Source organism: Mytilus edulis, chromosome 3 (assembly GCF_963676685.1).
Source record: "Mytilus edulis chromosome 3, xbMytEdul2.2, whole genome shotgun sequence".
NCBI lineage: Eukaryota > Metazoa > Mollusca > Bivalvia > Mytilida > Mytilidae > Mytilus > Mytilus edulis.
In genome coordinates, this window is record NC_092346.1 from 53,235,040 (window position 1) to 53,260,759 (window position 25,720).

The 25,720-nt window shown below is 32.8% G+C and overlaps 3 protein-coding genes and 1 long non-coding RNA gene across 4 annotated transcripts; 1 reads left to right on the forward strand and 3 right to left on the reverse strand.

The window, feature by feature from the left end:
• Positions 1-810: 810 nt before the first annotated feature.
• LOC139516826 (thymidylate kinase-like) lies at positions 811-10,462 on the reverse strand. Its single transcript, XM_071307155.1, has 5 exons — positions 10,050-10,462; positions 5,927-6,035; positions 4,883-4,973; positions 4,048-4,236; positions 811-1,383 (listed from the first exon to the last, which is right to left on the reverse strand). The coding sequence occupies exons 1-5, from the start codon at positions 10,276-10,278 to the stop codon at positions 1,267-1,269; spliced, it is 735 nt and encodes a 244-aa protein (XP_071163256.1). The 5' UTR covers positions 10,279-10,462; the 3' UTR covers positions 811-1,266.
• Positions 6,505-9,161, reverse strand: LOC139516827 (uncharacterized). Its single transcript, XR_011663029.1, has 3 exons — positions 8,634-9,161; positions 7,816-7,884; positions 6,505-7,053 (listed from the first exon to the last, which is right to left on the reverse strand). It is a non-coding gene; the product is annotated as an uncharacterized lncRNA (long non-coding RNA).
• Positions 10,463-13,621: 3,159 nt separating the features above from the next.
• On the forward strand, positions 13,622-19,530 carry LOC139516825 (proton myo-inositol cotransporter-like). Its single transcript, XM_071307154.1, has 9 exons — positions 13,622-14,050; positions 14,963-15,119; positions 15,319-15,533; positions 15,771-15,882; positions 16,261-16,424; positions 16,991-17,099; positions 17,652-17,887; positions 18,251-18,403; positions 19,314-19,530. The coding sequence occupies exons 1-9, from the start codon at positions 13,636-13,638 to the stop codon at positions 19,490-19,492; spliced, it is 1,740 nt and encodes a 579-aa protein (XP_071163255.1). The 5' UTR covers positions 13,622-13,635; the 3' UTR covers positions 19,493-19,530.
• A 40-nt stretch (positions 19,531-19,570) lies between these two features.
• LOC139516829 (uncharacterized) lies at positions 19,571-22,246 on the reverse strand. The gene is made up of 3 exons (XM_071307156.1): positions 21,818-22,246; positions 20,592-20,823; positions 19,571-20,072 (listed from the first exon to the last, which is right to left on the reverse strand). The coding sequence occupies exons 1-3, from the start codon at positions 22,164-22,166 to the stop codon at positions 19,580-19,582; spliced, it is 1,074 nt and encodes a 357-aa protein (XP_071163257.1). The 5' UTR covers positions 22,167-22,246; the 3' UTR covers positions 19,571-19,579.
• Positions 22,247-25,720: the final 3,474 nt, after the last annotated feature.

Sequence of the window (25,720 nt, forward strand, 5' to 3'; positions counted from 1 at the left end):
GTTAAATATGGTTGTCCTATTGCTTATAGTATCTAAGAAACAAACTTAACCTTGACAAATGAACCACTAAAATGAGGTCAAGGTCATATGATACATGCCTGACAGACATACATCTCACAATCCTCCCATTCAACAAATAGTAAGAAAAAAGACCAGACACAATAACTTAACACTGAGCAATAGACGGATAAAAATGGGGTCAAGGTCAATTAAAACTGATGAGACTGACATATACATCATTAAATATTTCCATACACCAAATATAGTTGACCTATTGCATATACTGGTAGTATTAGAAAAAATACAAACACTCAAAAACTTTGACCACAGAACCATGAAAATGAGGTCACAGTCATATAACACCTGCCAGCTGGACATATACAGCTAACAATCTTTTCATACACCAAATATACTAGACCTATTGCTTATAATATCTGAGATATGGACTTGCCCATCAAAACTTAACATTGTTTACTGATCCATGAAATGAGGTCATGGTCCAGTAAAAAATCTGAACTTCTTTTTTCAAGTAGTCACTGAACCATGAAAATGAGCACAATGGACATGTGATAGACGGAAACTTTGTAACATAAGGTATCTATATACAAAGTATGAAGCATTCAGGTCTTCTGCCTTCTAAGAGGTTGGCTAAAGCTGCCTGATCACTATCCCTATGTTGAGCTTCCTGTAACAAAAGTGGCAGGATGGATCGACAAAAAGATTTCTGTGAGACAATTTCATGTAAATTAAATTACAGTATCTAACTATATGAATACCTGAACCTTCACTTAGTATAGTTAACAAATGCTATTCTACAAAATATTTATTCCAAAGTATAATGATGTAAACAACATAATAACTTACATAATATCACAGAAAACACATTGTATCAAGACTTAATAATGTATGATTATAATAAATTGAATGCTTAGAATATTATATAAATTACATAAATGAGTCGTGCAATACTTATTACTAAGATATTTCTAATTGGACTTGATTACAGTACATAATATGGATACCCTTCATAACTTAGGAAAATATGCACAAATTATCCGACTTTGATAGGCCAATATACCTTATAATTGAGCTCCTCAAATATGACATGTAAAAAAATTCTGTGTAAATCATTGCATATGCTGATACTGCACATGCAGCATGATCCAGTTTTATTTGTGCTTTTTTTTTTACCCATTTTATCCCTAATCCCCCAAAAACTTGTCACCCCCTCTTTAAAATATATTTTATATTTTAGAAACCTGAACCCTATTCATCTGACCATAACTGTTGTAAAGGTTTATGACCAGATTCTTCAATAATGTTTTGGGTAATCACTAGAATTTCTCTGTGTAGGTCTTCTATAGACTTGTCAGCTTCAACTTCCTACAATATATAATATAAACTTTTAATTTACAATTTACCTTGGATTTCAGTATTTTTGTTAATACATATATATTTTCTTATTTTCTTTATATGTAATCAATGGTTTCATTAATACAATGTATGTGTTGTTCATAAACACCCAAAGGTAGATGCACACTTAGTATAATTCTTTATTTAATTTGTATTTTTAAATATACACACATGCATAGTTCATAATTCACATGCCTGCAGCAGATTGAAATTGGGAGTATTCAAAACTCTAACTGCATCCAAAACTATGTGTGTAAAAGACCTGTCTCATTTAAATGCTATCTTGATGAGCAAAGGTTACACCAATTCAATGTCAGAAACTTTCATATTTAGGAGTAGTTAGCACCTTTCTCTTTGATTGGTAGATATGTGCTTGTCAAAAGATGTAAAAACTAGATGGGTCAAAGCAACACGAATGGCCCGTCTCCAAAAGTTGAAAAAATGTGCAATTTCAATAACACATGTGGACACAAACATGATGGTAGTGTCACATAAAAAAAAACCAGCTCAAAATCTGGAGGGGTATAGAAAAATGTCTGTATAACTGTCATTTTCAACAATTTTGTAAACCCTTTATTTTAATAAAAATTAGCAGAGCGGAACAAAACTTAAAACTTTATCTATAACTTATCATTGTTAGCTCACATACCAGAAGTCAGCCCAATATCTGAAAGCATTTACAAAAAAGGTCCGCATAACTGATTTTCAAAAATTTATCAAAGTCAAAAGCTCGAAATTACAGCAAAAATTAGCCGAACCGAACGAAATTTAAACTTGATCTGTAACTCATCAAGAGTAACTCACAAACCAAAAATCATCCCAATATCTGAAAGCATTTAGAAAAAAAGTCTGTATAACTGTGATTTTCAACAATTTATCAAAGTCCAAAGCCCGTAATTTCGGTAAAAATTAGCCGACCAGAACAAAACTTAAACTTGATTGGTTAACTCACATGCCAAAAATCATCCCAATATCTGAAAGCGTTTAGAAAAAAAGTCCATATAACTTTGATTATCAAAAATTATCTAAGTCCAAAGCCCGTAATTTCGGCAAAAATTAGCCGAGCAGAACAAAACTAAAAAAACTTGATTGGTTAACTCACATACCAAAAATCATCCCAATATCTGAAAGCGTTTAGAAAAGTCCATATAACTGTGATTTTCAACAATTTATCAAAGTCCACGGCCCGTAATTTTGGCAAAAATTAGTGGAGCAGAACAAACTTAAACTTGATCTGTAACTCATCATGAAGAACTTACATTCCATAGATCAGCCCAATATATGAAGCGGTTTTGAAAAAACTCTGTATAATGGTTTGTTGTGGAATGACGGAATTACTGACAAGGGTAAAACTATATGTCCCCGACCACTTAGTGGCGGGGCCATAAAAAAATGATTCAAAATTTGTCCTTGTCCCTCTAGAGATGAATTAAATTCAAGTTTGTTTGTAGCTGATCTTCAGAGTTGAAATCACTATCATGACATTGTACATGTATAAATAATATAACAGTATGATCACATTTAAAGCCACAGAAACATGTTGGATGAACTCACACTATATCTCCTACTTGAATTCCAGTTTTGAAATTTTTTAATCTTTAACATAACTAAATCCCATCGTATGAAAATTTGAATTTCCTTGAGCAAACACAGCATTTTATGCACAGAAGTCCCACTAATATTATAATAGATTTCAAAGAAAAAACACAGCAAGGTATACTCCAAACTTATTTTCGAATTTTACATGTACAACATCATATGTAAGCCCCACAAAACAGTTTGAATGAATTATTTCCTCCTTGATGTCCTTCATGACAATAAAATCTTGAAAAAAACACATCACATTTTAAGAAGCAAAATTGCTTTAAAAAATCTAAGAAGTGAATTCAAATAAAAAAAATCCAATATTGTATGCACAATGACACCAAAAGATTTCAAACATGGCAAATAATAATCCAAAATGAGAATCTTGAAGGGACATGTGAAGAAATGAACAACATATCCATCTGAAAATTTAAACTGTAAACACCTGAACAGCTATTTCTTGTTTCACTGGCAGCTGGACAATACTATATATAAGGGCTAGAATTTTAAAGAAGCATTTAGTGTGTAAAAACAGTTTAATTTTCAAACATAGTAATACATATTTAATTTAATCTTTTACTGATTTAGAATTTTAGGTAAAAAATAGATAAATTATATATATCAGGGATTTAAAACAATGAAAACCAAAACTATTTTCTTCCCAATCAATTTTTTAATAGAATAATCCTAGGTAAGAAAAAGTTCAGGAAAAAATCATGCTGAAACTTTGGGTTAGGTGAATAAAAATCTTTACAGGTAGCATCAAGGTAGATTTAAATCTAACAATACAAATGCAACTGGTCAATTTAAATGTCCCTATTGTGTTGTCAATTTTAAAAACAGGTTGAGCTATAGGTAAAATTTTACAGTAACACCTATAAGCAACTCACTGTAACTGAAATTCTATTACTAATTTTATGAGATGAAAAGTTATTATCACTGCTTATGTTCTCTGTCAGTAGCATTGGTATTTTATAAATGGAGAAAAATCTGGAATCAAAACTTTTAATAGCTGGTTACCATGGTAACCAGCACATGAAAATACATTACCTGCCATGTTGGATCTTTCAACTTTTCAAAATTTGTTGAGACTTTTTGTTGAAATTCTGTTTGTTCATATCTCTCTTTTCCAAAAGTTCCTCTAGCTGCTGCCTCTTCTGTACTTAATGTAAGGTAGATAACTCTGTCTGGTTTCGGTAAACCAACATCTGGCTGTTTACACCAATTCATATCAAACCCCTATTATAAATAACATATTTTATTTAACAAATGTCCTATAAAATGCCTCTGAAAAATTATAAAATGTTTACACATAAAACATTTTGAAACTGTAGATTTTTATTTATTCAGAATCACAAAACTTATTTTTTATACTTTAAAGAAAACAAATTAACAATATTTAAGTGGAAACTGTTCATCAAAAGCATTAATGACATGAGGAATATGTTGAAGGCTGTACTGACCTATAATAATAGTTTACTTTTTACCAATTGTGACTTCGAGGGAGAGTTGTCTCATTGGCACTCATACCAATGCCAATGTCAACAGTGTTAATTAAATTATAATATATTGCTATTATTTTGTTGAGTGTATTTCCTGTAGTATATATTTTTTTTATTACACATGTTACATACTGTCTATGTACAAATTTATTGCATGTTATTATTTATAATAATATTGTTTGTATGATTTATATGCCCTCCTGGGGCCCGTGAATATTCTATTCTATTCTATTCGTACCACATCTTATATCTATCTACATGCTCACATGTACATCTTATATCTATCTACATGCTCACATACATGTATGTGTCTATATAACAAATTTTGAGATAATCAAAATAGAGCATGTTAAAATTAAATTTACATTACAAGGTAACAGTACCTCTTTAGCTGCTGTAAATGCCACACCAGAAAAAGCATATCTGTCCACTATCAATGTAGTCCCGGCTTCTAACATGGATTTCATTTTAGGCCTGAAATACAAGTGAACTAATAGATTCAACAAATTGTAGCTTTGACCTATATTCAAGGATGTTTAATAATATCTAACGTAGTAAGAGATACAATGTTAATTTTCTCATGCAATTTCTGTTTGAAAATAAAACAAGGTTAAATTTTTTTTTTTAATTCAGACACAAAAGGTATCTAAACATCCACAAAATATATGGTCTTAAAAGGGTTAAATGTAACAAGCTGATACATGTACATGTTGGCACTATAGTGTATGGCTAATCCTAAAATATTTCAAAGAACATGAACCTATGGGTCTGACCACCTTAACTTTCCATGTGCTCAAATGGATGATTATATACCAACCTCATGAACTTGTTTACATTCACACATTATTTATCATAAAATGCTGTTGGTCAACAATGTACATGTATGTATGTACATTTGTACATGTTGGATGCTATGGAGCAGGACATGTATAATGCAACATTTGATGAACAGAAATATGCTGCCAGGAGCCAATAGTAATTGACCAAATAAAAATGCCATACAGCCTAGTGTTTGTAAAAATTATATATAAACAAACATATTTATAACATTTTATAACTAAAAAGAAATCCAAATGTATATATTTCATTTATTTCTAATAAGAAGCATACATTTTTTATTTTTACTTTACCAGCTGCTTCATATTGCTGGTCTTAATTGATTTTTTGGGTGGATTTACAAAAACAATGTATTTGTACTGTTTTCCTAATGGGTTTTTTCATCGGCATTTGTTTTAAAACAATCATTGTAATGTAATCATTGTAAATAAGTTTAATGTAATTATTCAGCTTAGCTTTGGGTGCTGTGATTAGCAATTAAACAATTTTCTATTCTATTCTGTACATGTATTATGTTTTTACTTAACCTTTGTAATTAGCAAACCTATATTAAAATTGAAAAAAATGTAACATGCAAATGTCAAACTTACACCATTTCCCATCTGTTGGCTGAAAATAGAAGATGAACTGAATGGTCTTCTATTTCACATTTGTTACTAAGGTAACCATCAATCATTTTACCAATTGTTGTTGTTCTGTCTACAAAGAAAACAATTCAAACATTTCATCAAGCTGAAGTTTTATAGTTACAGTAGCCTGTTAGTAAGTAAAATAGTTTATTAAAGTGTCACATATTAAATATTTGTACATATAGATATACAATGTATCTTCTCTTACCACCATGGAACCATCTTAGTGTTTCTATCACAATTTGTTACATATGAGATTTTCTATACTGCAGTAACATCTTGGATATCAATTATTTCGATTCTAATAGGACAAATACAGCAATTATTTTGGATGAAAGCACTCTAGGTGGAGGCAAATATTTGCCGTTACCATAAATAAATGCACTATCAAATAGGAGTAAAAGGATGGAGCAAACTGAATTAGTGACATGCTTAAACTACCGGTATTTACCATAACGTATTTAGATAGTTTTTGGAGGAAATTAAATGATAATTTACTATTTGTCTTATATGTAAAAAAAAAAAAAAAAAGGCTTATTTGGGTATACATTTACAATTAATTCTCCATAGGCCGTAATGGTAACGTTTTCCTCCGTTGCTCAGTCCATATCGTTTACTTGAACATGTATGATGGCTCATATCGAAGCTGATACATTTATACATGTCTGGTTAAATTTTCGGGGTGGCAAGTGAGATTACTTTTTTCGCAAATTGATGGACCCCGGAAGATGGTGAAAAATGTCAGTCTCCTCATGAAATAATCCCAAAATTCTGATCATAAAATTCAATGAAAAAATTGTCCTTTCTAATAATTTATTTCAGGTCAAATCTACATCTTTCTTTTCTCATCACACCAGCTCTATAAAACAGTTCTTATTGTTCATTTATGTCCATTTTTAAAATCACAGCATCCACAATTGTATGGCGGACTAATATTTTTTTTAATTACGTCATCTGAGTTCCTCATCTCAAGGTCTATTAGGGATCCTGACCCATATTGAAATTCATACTTCTGATTTTTCCAAATATTTTTATGTGATCTTCATCGGTATAACATTCTGAATAAATCTGTGTATTTTTGTCCATTTCTGAAAAAAAATAAAGTTGTTTTAGCACTATAAGGCAATGCCACTTTCGTCGCTATATTCATTTATTTTGAATACAATGTGTTTGTATAATTAATTTCTTCCAGAATACCTTCACTAGTCAAAACAAGGACAAAACTTCTGATTATAACCTTTAATTACAATACACAGACCCTGTTAAAGCATTCTATAAAATTTTCTTGTGCCTTACAGTGCATTTTGACAGAGAAATTATGCAAAAATGAAGATTTTATAAAAAAACCAACACCAAAATAATTATTCTTACTAGTGGAAATCTGGTATTTAAAACTGTGGAAAGCACTCTTAACTACTTGGAAAGTCATCTTTATCATATAATTAGAGTGCAATATAGTGCAAATTTTCAAAACTTGTCCTTTCACATAATTCTATTTGAGAAAAAATGTTTTTAACATGTATTTCAGTGAAAACCTTTTATTAGTGAGAAATCCACATGAGGTTTTAAAGGAAACATTGTGACATCACATGTATTATGGCGTCATTAAATAACGACAGATCAAAATAGAGCTAAATATAGTTTGCAGTGTTACGTGAGAAACAGTTGCCGCAAGATTTAACTCGAAATATTGAGTCGAAACGATCTGTAACTAAGCCTTTTCATTTAATACCAAGACCATAGCAACAGTTTTCATATTTGCATATTTTTAACATACCGACTGTAATTTCAATTGCATAAATACCATAAATAAACAATTTAGAGCTTGCCTAATAAAGCAAAATGCTTACCAGTTATTCAGGACTTTTTAAAACCTCTAGTTTGCCATCTCAGGCTAAAAAGTAATGATATGTCTGGAACTGAAATAAGACAAAAAAATTACTCAGGCTGTGTTATCATTTGATTTAAATACATAAGTACTATTGAGAGAGAAAAATCTAATTCTTGGAAGTTTAATCACAAAGAAAGACAAATGCTTCTCCCTTGTGGCTTAGTCACCTTCATTTAAACCTTTTATTTTAGAAGCAATGGGTAGTAGCTAACTAGCTTAATAGTTGAATAGGTGCAGAAATATTGTTTTCAAAAAGGTTTGACCCTCCCCCTTTTTCACTGAGAAATGACAATATCTATTGTTTTGCTCAAGCGCATTAAAAATATTAGTTCATGATTTTCTTAAAACATGTACATGTTTTTTCTGTTTTTTTTGCATATGATATCTACTGACCAGGGGTCAAATCATTGGATAAAAGCACATGCGATGATGTATCTCACTTTACTCGTATGAAGTGTGTTATCTCCCTTGATTATCAGGTATTCCTGTAGACCGAAGTGATAATTACATAACAAAGACTATATTGTGTCATGTTTACTTACAATTTACTGTAATAATATTTAAAAGTTGTTTCTTGCCTTTTTCAATATAGTAAACAAATTCCTTTCGGATCTCTCGGAAGTAAACAAAGTGATGATTGTGCCTAAAAAAAGTGTTCAGCCCCGTGCCAGTAATGCATTTTAAAAGCAAAGTTTCATTGAGTTTTTGCTGATCTTTATCAATAATATTTATCTTAAACCATTTATAATAACTAGGTATAAATAAAAAACTACTAACCATCATTTTCGGTGGTGTACAAGGTGAAATCATCCATAAATCAGCCTGAAAACTTCTGGAAGTAAGCTTCTAATTTGGGTATACATTTACAATTAATTCTCCATAGGCCGTAATGGTAACGTTTTCCTCCGTTGCTCAGTCCATATCGTTTACTTGAACATGTATGATGGCTCATATCGAAGCTGATACATTTATACATGTCTGGTTAAATTTTCGGGGTGGCAAGTGAGATTACTTTTTTCGCAAATTGATGGACCCCGGAAGATGGTGAAAAATGTCAGTCTCCTCATGAAATAATCCCAAAATTCTGATCATAAAATTCAATGAAAAAATTGTCCTTTCTAATAATTTATTTCAGGTCAAATCTACATCTTTCTTTTCTCATCACACCAGCTCTATAAAACAGTTCTTATTGTTCATTTATGTCCATTTTTAAAATCACAGCATCCACAATTGTATGGCGGACTAATATTTTTTTTAATTACGTCATCTGAGTTCCTCATCTCAAGGTCTATTAGGGATCCTGACCCATTTCACATTTATACCTCATTTTAGCAATCGTCTGTTTATGTTTCCTTGTTGTGATGATTTTCGCTCTCACAATCCTGTATTTGCCTGTAAAATGCTTATATTCTTAGGTCATCGTTCTATGACATCTGGCACCTCATTCATGAAAAAGCATATGACGTGGGAGTACGATCAGAACAGCCCTGGCAATATATTCATATTTTACCACGGGTGTGTACTCATAGTGTTTGAAGGACGTCATGTTAGAATCTATGTTGTACTAGAAAATTATGAAGTTAAGGACGTTTACACAAATAAATTACTGTAAATTCAGAAATTATTGCATGTATTCATTATAGTGATTTTATCATTTTAGACTAAAATGTGGATCTAATTTTTTCTTTCGATATTCAGAAAAATCCTGTTTGATTCGAAATAATTCAAAACTGACTGATCTAAGGGGGGGGGGGGGGGGGCTCCAGTCATGCTTCAATGATTCCCTATATAATCAACCAAATTTTTCCCACAAAAGGGGGGGGACCGGAGCCCCCCCCCCCCCCCACTGGATCCCCCTATGATAGTTCAAGCGGGCAGATAATTCTCAGGTCAACTTGGACTGATTTCCAAATAGTGATAAGGTGCATAGCTCACTGTGCAGTATTGGTTTTGCCCATTGTTGAAGGCCTATCAGAATACAGAATGACTAATTCAGTGTCAATTAATGTAAGGAAAAAAATAGTTTTATATTGGTCAGGACATTAGGCAGAACTATGTAAGCAGTACAAGATCCCAAAGTTTATGTCAAATTTTGAGGACCCTCATCAAAAATTTGCTCATAGAGGTGTGCAAGTAATCACATAATCAAAAATTTTAAAATAAAGCGGCAAACTGATGTTCGCCTCAAACTACCTGGAAAACGCATAGCTTCCGTTTTAATTCCCTTTTCATTCAAAGCTGCAACAAGTTTTTTACATTGAGTTGTTTTGCCACTATGATCACATCCTTCAAATACAATAAGAGCTCCTCTAACTTCAGCTGTCGACGGCATCATCAATGTTCTTTTTAAATTTTGCGCCAAATTTATCGGAACACTTCTGACTTTTACCATAGACTGAACAAGCAAAGCAGATAGTCTCATATTGAAATATTTATAACAAACGTTTCACACTAAAATCTTTCTTTTACAACACTTTCTACTATATGAATTATAATTTTTAATTTATCTCGTTTGAATGGTTCCAAAATTGTAAATAACAGAAGTTAAAAAAAAATCGTTTTGGTTGATCATCTATTCGGATTTTTTAATGGAGACGCTATTTCCATCACTACAGACCCGTAAATGTGCCACAAATATCGCATAATTTCGAAAATTTACCTTTACATTAAAATTATACGTTTAAAAGAATACATATTATTTTAAAATTTTAAAGTGTTATTGGATATAAAAAAATATCGAAGGCTAAATATTTGAAGAAAAAAAAACAAATGATATATGAGTATGAAGTGAAGTATCCGATCTATTTTCCATCTTAAAAATGGTCAGGTTTTATGTACACTAGCTTCGTTGATCTTCCATGGTTAGGACCAGCTGTAAAATCAACATATAAAATGCACAAACAATTGTTAATTGTTTTGACAATTAATAATATATTTTTAATGTAATTAAGGCTTTATGTATATTCAAATTTCATATTTTAAATAGTGCAGCATTTGATTTCCTTCTTTTTTTCGCAGGTAAAAAATCAATCAGACCATTCTGGCAGGTTAAAAGTTGAATATGTTATATTCCATGATATTTAGTTTCTTATTAAAGAATTGAATGCTTCTTTTTGTAAATTTATTGGGGTGGGAAAAGCGTTGACCGAAGTACATTTTGTATGAAGCGCGGAAGCGATTCATTTCTATAAACGCTTTTACACCCCAATAAATTTACAAAAAAGAGCATTCAATTCTTAAATGCAATTGCTTACGGAATAACATGTGATGTGCAGTTAGCCAATCAGAATAACGTATTATAATGAAACATACAGCTAATGTAATTATTTACAGTTGTCGTGATTTCCAGAACATCAACAGAAATTAGAGAGTTTTTTGTTGTGAAGAGTTGATAAAGTAAAAACTGTTTAACATTTGTTTAACTATCAATAAAACCTGATTTAAAATGCTGTGATTGAGCACAGCCTGATACTACAGCAGAGATCGAACCCTGAACAGTTGGGGCAAAATTGGACACACTATTCAAGTTTGATACTAACTGAATTTGTATTGTGATCAATTTTTTTTTTATATAATATAGATTTCGGACACAAAATAATATGACGTGGTCAAAGATCTTTCAAATCTGAAGCGCAATATTGTGCAATTGAAGATTTCTTCTTGAAACTTTTCAAAAATTTGAAATTTGAAAAATTTTGAAAAAAAAGTGAAACCCTTAAAAAAGATTGGACCCCAAATGGCCCCAATGTCATGTTTGTATACCCCTTGTTACGTAGCAGTAACTCAATATCCGTCTTTCCCTTGTAGTATGGAATCTAGCTCGTTTTTAGTTCCTCTTTGGCCATTAATTCCTAAACTGTTGGCATCGTAACCCCCAAAATGAATCTAAACTTTCTACTAGTGGTACAATTTTAGAGTAATTGAAATACTTTTACACAAGTTGATATCCTGAAACTAGAAAAATGCTTGTTTTGGGCCCCTAAGTAATTCCTTAACGGTTGGGACCATCATCCCAAAAATCAATCCCAGCCTTCCTTTTGTGGTATTGAACCTTCTTAAAAAAATCATAGATATCCATTCAACTAAACTAAAGTTATTGTCCAGCAACCAAATGTGTCTCCGAACGACGACACAGACAACGACGACACCATAGCATTATACGAACTAAAAAATTGCGGTCGTATAAAAAACGGTAACAACAACAACTACAACAAAAATACTTAAAAAAACAACTCTTAACATTTGTTTTGTTTGCCCTTCCTTTTTACTCTCATATTAGTGTTTCAACCCGAAAAAAATGTGTACAGTCATCCATCCGTGTCTCAGGACGACGTCAGCAACACCAGACGTCCTATACACGCAATGGACACACATTAGACCCCCCCCCCCCCCCCAGACAGTAGACAGAGGGGAATACCTTAGGCTCACTATATCAACAAACACCTCATCTGGACAAACCATATCAATAGGGAAAGACACTTGGCTTTTTACGAAGAAATCTTGGTAGGTGTACTCCAGCAACAAAAGCCATAGCCTACTCAACGCTAGTAAGAACGACTCTGGAATATGCTTAAATAAGACCGTTAGTTTTCTCGTTTGAATTGTTTTACATTTTCATTTCGGGGCCTTTTATAGCTAAATATACGGTATGAGATCCTCATCAAATTAGTTTACCACCATACGCGACATAGAGCAGGTAGAAAGACGAGCAGCTCGCTTTGTTTCAAGGAGAACTCTCCTTGATGTGTTACTTAACTACTGAGCCAACTTCAATGGGAATCACTGCAACACAGACGATGGAAACAGAGCCTAGTGCTGTGTTACGAGACCCAACACCAGTTGATTGCCATTGATCCAGCGAAATACTACACATCAGGGGACAGTGGGACCCGGGGCAACCGCAAATTTAGAAAACTTGAGTGAAAAGAGATGTCTCCTACCACTAATTCCTCCCAAGAACAACTAGAGAATGAAATAAACAAAATACTACATAGAAAACTAAAGACAGAGCAACAAGTTCCCAACAAAACTGAATGTTACCTTTACCTGGTGCTCCGGAAGGGTAAGCATATGTAACTTTAAGGCTGAACTGCAGCCGATAGATTTACATTCAGGTTTTTCGAAGGCTCGTTTTATTAAATACAAAAGTTTCTGTCTGATAAGATAACGTGAAAGTGTAGTGTAGATAGTCGAAAGGTCAAAACTGTTAACAGAATAGAAAGTACAATTAAAAGCACTTAATCATTGATATGTCTAAAGCATACAACGACCTTTTTACAATCCAAAAATAAGGAATTCCTTTATTTGTATATTATGCTCCTATGACACAATTTAATCAAATAAATCGGATGGTATATATCCTGAAAAAAATAATCTATGTAAAGATATTTTTGTGAGCATTATGCTTCACTGATATTTCAATATGTTGACGGATGGTCGAACAAGGATATCCATACGCAATAAAACAGTATTATGATTTTAATTGGGGAAAAAATGTAGCAAAAAAAGTATTTCTAGAAGACCGGTGTTTACTCTGTTGAAACAGCCGAGTAGTCATTCTTCCTTGTTTGTTCATTACTATTTTTCTTTTAAGTGATATAAATTATTAATACAATAGCTTGTCTAGGGTCATTATCAATAACTATAGATCTATCAATTTATTCGTGTAACTCTTTACATATTTAGTCTTCCGATAATGAAATCTGAACTGACTTAGAAGATCTAGAAAGATAAGCTGAACCAGTTATCTATATCATGAAAACATAGTTCAATATCAAAAATGGAGAAAGTTTCAACTATCTCCAGTAACAAAATTACAAACAATAGTGGTAAAACCGAATATGACTCTAAGAATACTAGTTCTAAATTCACATGCTATCTATGTTTTGTAGCAGTATTTGGAGCACTCGGTGGTTTTTCGTTTGGATATGATACTGGGGTTGTTTCAGGAGCATTACTCTTTATACGGGCAGAATTCGAATTAGATTCGTTTGACCAGGAAGTACTTGTAAGTGTTACTATAGCAACTGCCATGATAACAGCATTCATGTCTGGCTACCTTGGAGATAAAATTGGAAGAAGACCTTCCATGTTGATCGGTAGTTTTGTTTTTACAGTTTCTACAATACTCAATGGAGTTTCTAAGACTTACTGGATGTTACTACTTGGACGTGGTTTACTAGGCATTGGAATTGGTAAGTCTGCTTGAAGGTGGTTTGTTCGTCACTAATCCTATTGGAGTTCAACTTCTATTCGATATGTTATTAGGCATGACTTGTGAAATCATTTGCGAGTTATTTTTATCGTTCAAACAATTGGTATTGATTCTAAGTTTCAGTGCGACTTAGCAATATACATGTGTTTACAACTAACATTGCAAGAGTAAATTAAATATGCTACATTTATATAAATAAATTTTTACTCGCAATCAAAGATCAGAACGTATATGCCAAGTGAATGACATGATAACTATATACTTTTGCTATATTTGCAAACAGCATAGCCGGCCCCTAAATGTTTGGTTCCAATGTTTTTTTAAATAATAAGTAAATCTGTGAATATACATGCAGAGCTTACAAATTGAAATTAATTCCACTCTTTTCTGCATAAATGAGAGATAACCGAGTCCATTTGTTTTGCTGCGTAAAGCCGCCAACATTATTTGGACCGAAAAGGGACTTGAATGCCGTAATATGTAAGTAAGATTATGGGAAAGTTTTATTGAAATATGGAGAAGTTGTGGATATTGATGTTTATCTTACCTCCTATACATTTATAGGAATATGATTGGTTAAAAGCAACCGTGTGGAGACCGTGTATATTCCATATTAGGTTAGTAGATCTCGCAAAGATCTTATTCGATTTATAGAGGACCACAAAAGATCAAAAGCTTAAATGGGAAGCTATAATAAAGAATATTCGAAAGCTTTGTTGCTAGTCATTCTCTTGTTTAAAAGGAGTTGTGGTTACAAATAACGAACATACGAACGGATTAAACGAACAGACGAACGGATTAAACGAATCAAGTTGCGAACGAAAACACCACTTGACTATCAGTAAGCATGAATATGATTGACAATTGTAACATGTTTTTTTATGATTAATAGGAGTAATACTAATGATATCACCAGTTTATATTGCTGAATGTTCACCGGTAAAGTACAGGGGACCATTAGTTACACTGTGTACTGGTATGATGGCGATAGGAAGGACAGTAGCCAGCATTGTAGATGGCGCGTTTAGTTATGATAAGACTGGATGGAGGTAAAATGAACTCACTTAAATTTATTATATTTGTTTACAATTCACTATTATTTATCGAAACTATAAAAGATCTTTTTAAAAAAAATATTTTTTTAAAGATCTTATAGAAATTCATTCATTTTTCAGAATCTTTGATAAAAAGAGAATTGCAATGCAAATAATGATGCTTTTCCAAACATGTAGTCTTTGTGTATTTTAGGTACATGCTAGGCCTCACTGGTGTGCCATCATTAGTACAATTCATAGGATTCTTATTCCTGCCCGAGACACCTCGTTATTTAGTGCGGAATGGCAAGGAAGACATGGCGACACACATTCTACAGAGGATTCGAGGAAGATCTGATGTTTCGGACGATATAAAACAAATTAAAGAAATATGCCAACAAGAGATAAAAGAACTCAAAGAACTTCAAGGTTATTTCTAATTTTTTATAACATAAACAAATCTTAAGTGTCTTTCGTTTAATTAGTGAAAAATCTGAAGTTTACTAAAATGTCTTTTAAAAACAGAAAAAGACGAGAAGAGTAGAAAAATAATCAATTATTTTAAATAAATTAAAGACGAATTTTGTACTTGTTAAGTGATACTGGTTTAAGCTTTGTCAATTAGGTGATACTATGTAAAATTATAAAGAAAGGTTATTTTGTAAGGAAATGAATGGACATTAAAGAAGATAATGTGCACACCATCAGTTCGCAGAGCACTTATAGTTGGAGTTTCTACATCTTTAATTCAACAACTTAGTGGCATAAATACAGTGATGTGAGTACGTACACTATAATTCTTATCGTAATTACAATTTGTAGATATGTAAAAAAATAAATAAAAAAAAAATGGTTTAGTTAATTTCCTAATTTAAGATATATACGAGTAAATTCAGTTAATGTAACATTTTCATTAACTGTTTTAAAGACTTCAATCATTATTCCTTTGATTAAGTGTAATACAAGTTAATTTCAACTTACAACTGCAAGGGAGGCACAATGATCATTTGATCGTTATTTCCAAGTTGAACGTTTGAATTGAATCAACTTATTATGTTACTGCCTGCTAAAAGAAGTACTGTTTGAAACTGAGTTGACCAAGTGCACTATTTTCAATGAATATCTGTATCTGAAGATTGTTTGGCTCTTTCTACAGGTACTATAGTGGTACTATCATCCAAATGTCAGGTGTGAGAGATGAAATAATGGCAATATGGCTGACAGCTGTCACTGCAGGCGTGAGCTGTATTTTTACTTTGTCAGGCATTTATCTTGTGGAAAAAGTCGGCAGACGTAAACTCATTTTGAGTAGCCTTGCAGGTACCATCTGATAATGTTACAATGTTAGAGATTTAAAGGGGAGTTGATATCGGTCAACTGACGCTTAAGTAGTATTCTGCAAAGTAAAAGACTAGTTATATAAAACAACATATTAACGCAATCCTTGATCATCTGTTCCAGAAAATTACAATTGCTGAATTAAATCCTTTTCGTTTGGTCTTTATTGGATAATTGTCTCATTGGCATAATTTGTACTACCGGTGGAGGGTAGTCTTAGCAGTTGCGGATCCTGTATTTCTAAAGGGTGCAGGCCAATGTTTGAAGATATGGTTGTAAATATTAAGTCTATGCATTTATAATGTATGAAGCTCCATAAAGGGGGTTGGCAATGCACACACCTCTTCCCTAAATTCGCACTAAATCTCCTTATTTATTGTTACCTTTCAAATCATGCATGATATTGGTATTCTTACTAATGTATTGCAAACCCTCACATTATGTCATCTTTTGGGAATGTGTGTCTCAAATCGCAACATTCATCGCTGGAATGACTAAACATAATGGCTTGTCTTTTGTGGCATTTTCAGAAGTTTTCTATTTTTCAGGTGTTCTTTTAAGTTTGATTGTTTTAGCTGTTGCCTTCCAGTTGTCTGAAATCAACTCACCAGAAGTTACTTATAGTGAGGATGTTAACAATACATGCTTATCTTACAGGTAACACATACTGTAATTATACTTATAAATTATTTGCCAAAGAGTGTGAAAAAAATATTGTCTCAACACTCTTCCGTGATTTCAATTATTTTTGTATTTTTTTTAGAATAAGATATTTAAAAACAGTATTTATTTCTACATCATTTGGTTTCTGGTGAAGAGTTGTATTGTAGCAATCTTTTAATTTTTATAAAAATTTATATGCAGACCATTGGCATATAATGGAACAACTCTCCACCAGCACGGCACCAGAGACAAAATGTCGTAGACGTAAACAATAATAGGTTATTGTATGGCCCTTAATTAACAATTAGCAAAACCAATACCACATAGCCAGCTATAAAAAGCCTTGAGATGACAAATGTAAAACAATTCGAATAAAAAGAAAAAATAACGGCATGATTTATATACAAAACAACAAACTTGATTTAACATATAGCCATGTTTTTTTTTATCCAATTTGATCAAAGCTAAAAGAAAATTGCGAAAAAATGTGTATAAATTACTGAAGTATTTGAAGATATTTTCTGAATTTTACTGTTGCCTTTGTAGTTCCTGTGCAACATGTATCAAAGAACCAAATTGTGGATTTTGTTATATAGAAGACGGTTATTCTGCAATTAATGGTTCATGTACACAAAAGTTAGATACTATGACAGCTAAGTATGGTAGATGCAATTCAACGGAGTTATCAGATGGCTTAATCTGGGGAGCAACATCGTGTCCATCTCAATATTTTTGGATGTGCTTACTAGGTCTCTCGTTATATCTTATAACGTTTTCTCCAGGTTTGTTTTCTTCATATCAATTGTCTCAAACTTTAATTTCATCACCAATAAGGATGTTTATAAACGTGGCAACCAAGTCAATCTTTACAATTCGATCTAAGGATATTGGTTGATAAAATTAAATGTATTCTCTTATTTTTGAGTCTGTCATAAAAAAAAACTTTTGTGGAAAACCCAAAAAAATGTAAAAATCATATAAAGCAACATTCTGTTCTCAAAATCATGAACTGCGTGTTCTTAAATATTATTTAAGAATTTCAAAATCATCATGTGCTGCTAAGAAAACATGATATGTGTGTGTTTTTTTGTTATTCGTGTCGTTATGTTACTGTCTGCTTTACGTAAACTCCACATGTATTTCAGGCATTGGTCCTTTACCGATGACAATTAACTCAGAGATATATCCTTTGTGGGCCAGGAGTACTTGTATGGCGATTGCATCATCAACAAATTGGTTATTTTCATTGGTAATTTCATTGTCGTTCTTGTCTCTGACGGATAGTGTTGGAGCTTATGGTAAGTCTGTAATTCCTGATTTCATATGTACACATTTGTGTTTCATTCCTAAATTGTGATGTCATATGTTGTACTTCGATTTGTGTAAGCTAATGACCGAAATCTTTTTCATCGTATCCGACAAATAAACCGGTACCATCAAATTTAAAGTTCATATCTAATTCAACCTTCTTTGTCTATTTCACCAGTTCTCTGTAGGATGGTGCATTTATACAGACTGGTATAGTCACACTTGTTTGCAATATATGTTAAAAATTAATGTCATTTCAAAGAAAATTCTTTCGGAATAAAAATATCTGTATTCCGGCCTTCACTGAAAGATATATAAGCAGTGGTTTTCAAACAATATCACAATGACTGTTCTGTATGCTCTTTATTTCATTGTGGGGCATCTCCCTGATTCTATTAAAACGAAGAAAGCAATTGTAAGTGCAATTCCTTTCATATATTGGTTATTGATAGTACTTATTTTTCTCTCATTTATATCGACTCATAGCCATTTTCCCCCTTAGTCCTCTGGGGAAAAACAATGTTAAGATAGCAGTGCACAATTAAGATTAAAGCTTAAATCATACCGGTACAAGAATATTATTTTTTATGCCCCATTAATAGACATTATGTTTTCTGGTCTGTGCGTCCGTTCGTTCATTCGTTCGTTCGTTCGTCCGTTTGTTCGTCTGTCTGTCCCGCTTCAGGTTAAAGTTTTTGGTCGAGGTAGCTTTTGATAGAGTTGAAGTCCAATCAACTTGAAACTTAGTAAACATGTTCCTTGTGATATGATCTTTTTAATTTTAATGCCAAATTAGAGATTTTATACCATTTTCAAGGTCTACTGAACATAGAAAATGATAGTGCGGATGGGGCATCCGTGAACTTGGAACACATTCTTATTTTTTTTGTGTCTTTCCAGGAACTTATTGGTTATTTGCTGCTGTTGTGGTGCTAGGATTTATCTTTCTCTTCTTCACCTTACCAGAAACGAAAGATAAAAAATTGGAGGACGTTGAATCTTTATTTGAAACGCCATGGTGTAGCTGTGGGAGATCTGGCTCTTTAGAAATAAACAGAACAACGAACAAACCAGTCTGAAACAAAAAGATTGCAAAACATTAAAAGTTTTGGATAAATAAAACCATTATTTTTTCAAAATAATTTTATTTTCAGTATAAATATAATTTACAATTTATTACTGATTTTCTTTTTGTTTCTTCTAGATTTTCTTTGAACACAAGTATTCGCTTCTCTCTCATTTCTTTTTCTTTCTTCTTCCATTTTTTGCTTGTAAGCTTCAAATTCCATTTTATGAACGTTGTCAAGCAATCTGACAACAACCTTTTCACCATTGATCTGAAGTCCGTTCTGTAAAATAAGCCTAACATCATCTTGGAAACCGAATTCAGCAATCCATCTACTTGGAACCTTAGAATTTCCAGTTCGGACATCCACAGGGTCATACTGAAGGGACACCGCCTTTAAACCGGTTTCCTGTTTTATCAAATCTAAAATTTCATTGTACGTATATTCCTCATTGTTTCTCAGGGTGAAAACGACACTATTTGGAGACTTTGGTGGTAAACATTTCCTCATCTCCATTGAGGGGAACACTCTACTATCGTAAGATATGCATTCCTTCAGTTCATCCAACAAGGATTTTGGTTTGTCTGGTACACTGAAAAGAATCCGAGCTTATATTAATCAATTTGCATGTATAAAAAAAAGACAAGATACTGTTTAACATTTGAAGGGGTCTTTGAATATAGATTAAGGTATTTAAGCACTAACATCCGCCAATTGAATAACTATTTAAAAATATGCGAATTCTGGCAACAATTCTTCAAATGCCGCTGAAGGATTGTGACAGCATATATATACCTTCATCATGTGATCTATTTTCTTTACTGTGAGAGAAGATAATCATTTTTGTAAATATTTTAATAGATGACGAATTGTGAGATTAACAGTAAGTATCAATAATGTAACTAAAGTTCTATCATTTGACCAAAATTCTGATCCATATTTACTGACGTGCTCGTATAGCTTTTATAAGGTGCGCCGAAATCAGAACTGTACATATATATGTTAATTAGATTGAAGTTCTATCATCAAGTTAGTAACTCGAAGTGCTTTACAACTTTTGTATTCAGGCATTTCATTAAAGTGGTACACTTGCTTTAATATATATAATTACCTATTGTGTTTGTAAGTACTGCAACTTAAGCTATCACCAGAGCTGAAATTATTTACAGGTGGAACAATAGCAGGAAGAATATGACTTGGTTTTACTCCCGGTGGTGCTGGCATATATTTTGCGTCTTTAGGTAGGGTTGAAGATATTGATCTCGTGCTAACAGTTTCGATTCGGTTCCCGTGGATACCTCGGCGTCTTCTGAAACCTAGATTTTCTAGGCGCATCTGGTTTTCTGAAAAAATATATAAAAAAGAACATCTTGAATTGGTAAAAAAACAAACTGATTTTTTGGTGGCATTTCTCTTTGCAATCTTATCTGAGCTCGGATCTTGTTTAGCAAATGAATAATAGAATAGTACTTTTAAAAATTAATAAAATCAAAGATATTTTGATTAAATCACATTTGAGGGAGGTTTGTTTGTATATCGGTACTGTTTTAAAAAAAAGTTGGTTAATATTATGATTTACTGAACACCTCTGTCAGAAGTCCTGGTAGAGCTCTGTAAACCAGTTTTGCGCTATAATATATATAGCAGCTTAAAGTAAACACCAGAGAAATTTTAGTCGATATTAATTAATGATCATTTTCAAGATACCTAAAATCGTTAAAAAAAATCATCAGTTCCGGGCTAAAGGATATCTCTTAAAAGGAGCGGATAGACTTCGTCTATTCAACCTAATTGTGGATCTTAATCTTGCTTATCATTTTTTGTCATTGAAAGTTTTTCTACCTACTTTAAAATAAGTATGTTGCATAAAAAGGTGCCGAGTAAATATTGCCATTGAAGGACATGATTCCACTAGAATTTTCATTAGTCTTTAGCAAGACAACGTTGGTGTCAAAAATGTGCCATCGCCAATATACACACAGAAAAGTTGATACGTTTAATGCGCTTTTCTGAGTAAACCTTCCTCAGGAACACTCGAACCAAAAAAATTTAAAGGATGTATTGGAACATGAACATATGAAGAGCTATATGACCAAAGAGGGTCACAAAGAGAATATAAAACGACCCCTGACCAAAGAGGGTCACAAAGATTATACAAAACGACCCCTGACCAAAGAGGATCGCAAAGAGAATATAAAACGACTATTTGAATTAAAAGAATAATTTAACGCTAAATGCGTAATTAAGATAATGCATTTTTTTATTTGATTTGTTTACTAGATTTTTGCAAGTTAATACATCAGTGTTTGGTAATCAACTTGTGTTAACTTTATCTACCTTCATTTCCTTCAATTTTAATTGCAGCATGCTGTTTAGTTTCCGTAGGCGATAGTTTATTTCTGGCAAGCTGATTAAAATTCATGTTTGGGATTTTCCAACGCAGGCTTTGTGTCTTCCTATCAAAATACATCTTTCCTCTGAACCCATTTGCATCAGCAACATCTGGAAATCCAGATGAGTTGTCATTACTCAAAGATGGTTTGTTTCGCCTTGTAGTATCTGGAATATCGTACTGACTGCTGTCCATCGGTGGAAAGGCAGATGCAGAAGGGAACTGCCGCCTTGGAATTCTTGGATCTTCTCCGTTGTCCTTCATAACAATCATTGTCTGACTAGATGTCGGCATTGTTGACTCGATCACTGTACTCTTTTAGAACGTCGTTAGGCAAGTTTGCAATATAACTGTTGATATCACGTGATTGCGTCCGATGGTTAACGTCATAATGAATGAGAGAGCCGATATGTTGTGGACGATAATTAACCGATAAAATACTGAATTCCTGGAAATTCTTAAAGGAGTAATCCGTTCCTGTCCTGGTGTATGTCTATTTCAATATACATATAGTAATCATATCATAATATATCTGTTAAAATACTAAAAAATAATGCATGCAATACATATATGTTAAGAAATGAGAAGTATACACACTAACAATTTGGGGGCTCTTTAAAACTTGCTGTTCGGTATGAGCCAATGCTCCGTGTTGGAGATCGTAGTTTGACCTATAATGGTTTACTTTTACATATTGTCTATGTGACTTGGATGAAGAATTATCTCATGGTCACTCATTCCACATCTTATATCTATATACATTGACAAATATTTAGACACTTAACCGAACCATGTCAATCGCTTAATACAACCATAGCAATTTCGATAGTTTGTTTATTCTGCGTTAATTTCTTGAGAAAAAAAAACATCACGAATGTAGATAGTTTGACAAACATTTTATTTGCTTTCTATTTGCTCGTTTGAATAGAACTTAGGCAATCGTTCGGGAAAGTAACTCAACTTAACCATGTTCAACTTAAACAAACGATGACAAAATCACTTTACTAAATGCTCCTCGATATGACGAGGTTAATTACTACCTGTGATATAGATAATACAATATTCTGATGATTTTCGGTAAAAAAAAAACCCAGCTACTTAGAGCTTGTGTTTGTATTGTTATATGAAGACCTTATAGAAATAAAGACATTTTTTTTATTATTTTTTAGTTAAGCCATTCCAATTGATAGTTTACAGTGTGTCTTTCTATGTTGTGATGTTATACTATTGTTTCAGAAAAGGGAAAAGGTTCGGTACCATTAAACCGTTTAATCCCGCTGCAATTGTTTGCACCTGTCCTAAGTCAGGTATCTGATGTTCAGTGGTTGTCGTCTGTTTATGTGGTTCTTAAGTGTTTCTCGTTTTTATATAGATCAGCCTGCTTGGTTTCCCGTTTGAATGGTTTTACACTAGTAATTTTGGGGACCCTTTATAGCTTGCTGTTCGGTGTGAGCCAATGCTCCGTGTTGAAGACCATATCTTGACCTATAAAAGTTTACTTTTATAAATTGTGACTTGGATGAAGAGTTGTCTCATTGGCATTCATACCACATTTTCCTATATCTAGTAGCTATTTTGCCGGCTCCGGCAAATTAGCTTCTTAACCGCTAGTTTACGGTCTTTACCGATGCCGGCAAAATAGCCTCCTTGGCGCTATTTTGCCTGCTTCGGCAGTTTAGCGATTCATAAGAAGTTTTGCTATTTTGCAGGTTTTAATTAAGACAAAAAAGAAGTATATAAATTACACATGAAAACATTCTAGTCAAGAAGCAAGCACATATATGCCAGCGACTATATTTCTTTAAAACAATTCCTTCGGTTGCAGTATTTTATAATACCATATGTTGTGTGCCGTTTGTTATAGTTTGTTAAACGTTACAGAAGTAGAAACAAATGCATCGTTTAATCATACTTTGCTGACCCTGTTTGAACTGTCAAAAACACATGCACATTTTGATGTTATCTAAACTTATTACGCGAGGAAAATAGCCTCCGTAGAAGATGTCATAGACACAGAGGACACAGCTCATCTATGCATATATAATTTTATTGGCAGTTCTTCATCTTAATCCGATGAATGTGTGCAGATAGTGACGATAAAGCCTTTTATTTAAAAAAAAAAAAAGAGGTATGTTCTTGCTTGTCACTGCATGATAACTGAAAATATTGTCTAATTTTACTCAAATTTTCTTTCATAGCTGTTATTTTAATGAAAGAAAGGAAGGTAATACCTAAATTTGAGTAATTTTAGACATTGTTTTGAGTTATGACAAGCAAGAACATGTTTAGATAATTGATTTAATGTTAAAGTTAGAAAGAAATGCATCGGTTAAACTAACATTTAAGAAGGAAATTCGGTCCAAATAAAAAATATTTGCCTTTTGTTTTATTTTTGTGTGAAATAACGTCTAAAAGTTCGAATGGGAAAAAAATGACTAAGGTGACCTATAGTTGTTATTAATAATTTCTGTGTTATTTGGTGTTCTGTGAAGAGCTGTCTCATTGGTAATTGTACCACATCTTCTTTGTTAACACTAAAAACATTTCTGGACAAACGAAAAATACGGACAGACTAAAAAGATGATAGCCCATAAAACAGTTAAGTACCGATTATCAGGTTATCTACATGTTGATATCGTAAAATATCATCTGCGAGACATAATATGAAGCTTTTTGTCGAGTGAGCGTAGCGAACGAGATCAAAAAGCCTTCATATAATGTCAAGCAGCTGATATTTTACAATATAAATATGCAGATAATCTGATAATCGATTTATCGGGCTATATTTGCGTGTTTCAGAAGTGTTTTCTTTGTTTCACCAGCACACAAAAGATGACTTGATAAGTTCGGGTCAAAGTTATTAACGTCGGTTCAAACATTATGACGTCGCTGATATGTCCGGGTCATATGTATTAAGGCCGGGTCAACGTATTTGACGTCACAAAGACATGATACGGAATAATATTAAGAGCTGAACAGAGTGATATAGACAGTTGGACGACCGATAAAATATAATCTTGATGTTCTTATAAACCAACTTTGAAAGATAACTTAGTCATCAGCAGTCTAATAATAAATGTGATTGCATATTTGAAAAATCCGCCGGTGCCATAAATTGCAGGATTTTTTTCCCTTCCGGAACACCTGAGATCATCCCAGGTTTTGTTGAGTTACGTGTTGCTATGTTTTTTAGTTTTATACATTATATGTTATTTGGACTGCTGTTTGTCTTCTTGTCGGTTTTCGTTTTTTTGCAATGGCTGTTTCGGTTTGTTTTCGACCTTTGCGTTTGATTGTTCCTTTGGTGTCTTTTGCCTCTCTTTTAAAATGTTACATCTCCTTGCAAAAGTAAAGACACGTACTGTACACGGAGGAATTATTGTTCAGTTAAAAATAGATAGTGACAACATATTTTTAGGAAGCAGAATTATGAGAGTTAATCAGATCTACACACAATTTTAATGAACCATGTAGCAGTCATGTGTTCTCGTGTATGGCAGAGTAGAGATCGAAGAGTGGTCGAATGCGGTCTCGAAGGGATCGGGTATTGGTCGAGTTGGTCTGGGATAAAATAAATATAGAAGTCGCAGTGATCTGGAAGCGATCGGGCATTGGTCTAGTTAATCTGGAAATTATCGGATAGTCGAGCAAAGGTTGAAACAAGTTGCTTTCTTTAAAAAAAGAAATGCAATCGTAAACCCAAATGCTTGTTTGGCATTATATATATATTAGATAATTGTTTAATAAAGATGTATTGTCTTATATTACTTTTGTTGTGCATAAGAATTAGAAACTGACATTGCCTGTTTAGTGGTTTAAATAATGTAATACCGGCTTCACACATCAAC

What these genes read in the sequence shown, in the direction of transcription:
- LOC139516826 (XM_071307155.1), bottom strand. Translation starts at nt 10,278, where the DNA reads ATGAGACTATCTGCTTTGCTTGTTCAGTCTATGGTAAAAGTCAGAAGT. An exon ending in GCCAACAGATGGGAAATGGT is followed by an intron (nt 4,974 to 5,926) that starts GTAAGTTTGACA and finishes CTTGTATTTCAG; the next exon opens with GCCTAAAATGAAATCCATGT. An exon ending in TGAAAGATCCAACATGGCAG is followed by an intron (nt 1,384 to 4,047) that starts GTAATGTATTTT and finishes TATATATTGTAG; the next exon opens with GAAGTTGAAGCTGACAAGTC.
- LOC139516825 (XM_071307154.1), top strand. Translation starts at nt 13,636, where the DNA reads ATGGAGAAAGTTTCAACTATCTCCAGTAACAAAATTACAAACAATAGT. An exon ending in TTTACTAGGCATTGGAATTG is followed by an intron (nt 14,051 to 14,962) that starts GTAAGTCTGCTT and finishes TATGATTAATAG; the next exon opens with GAGTAATACTAATGATATCA. An exon ending in AATACATGCTTATCTTACAG is followed by an intron (nt 17,100 to 17,651) that starts GTAACACATACT and finishes TTGCCTTTGTAG; the next exon opens with TTCCTGTGCAACATGTATCA.
- LOC139516829 (XM_071307156.1), bottom strand. Translation starts at nt 22,166, where the DNA reads ATGCCGACATCTAGTCAGACAATGATTGTTATGAAGGACAACGGAGAA. An exon ending in TAAAATTGAAGGAAATGAAG is followed by an intron (nt 20,824 to 21,817) that starts GTAGATAAAGTT and finishes ATATTTTTTCAG; the next exon opens with AAAACCAGATGCGCCTAGAA. An exon ending in AGTACTTACAAACACAATAG is followed by an intron (nt 20,073 to 20,591) that starts GTAATTATATAT and finishes GATTCTTTTCAG; the next exon opens with TGTACCAGACAAACCAAAAT.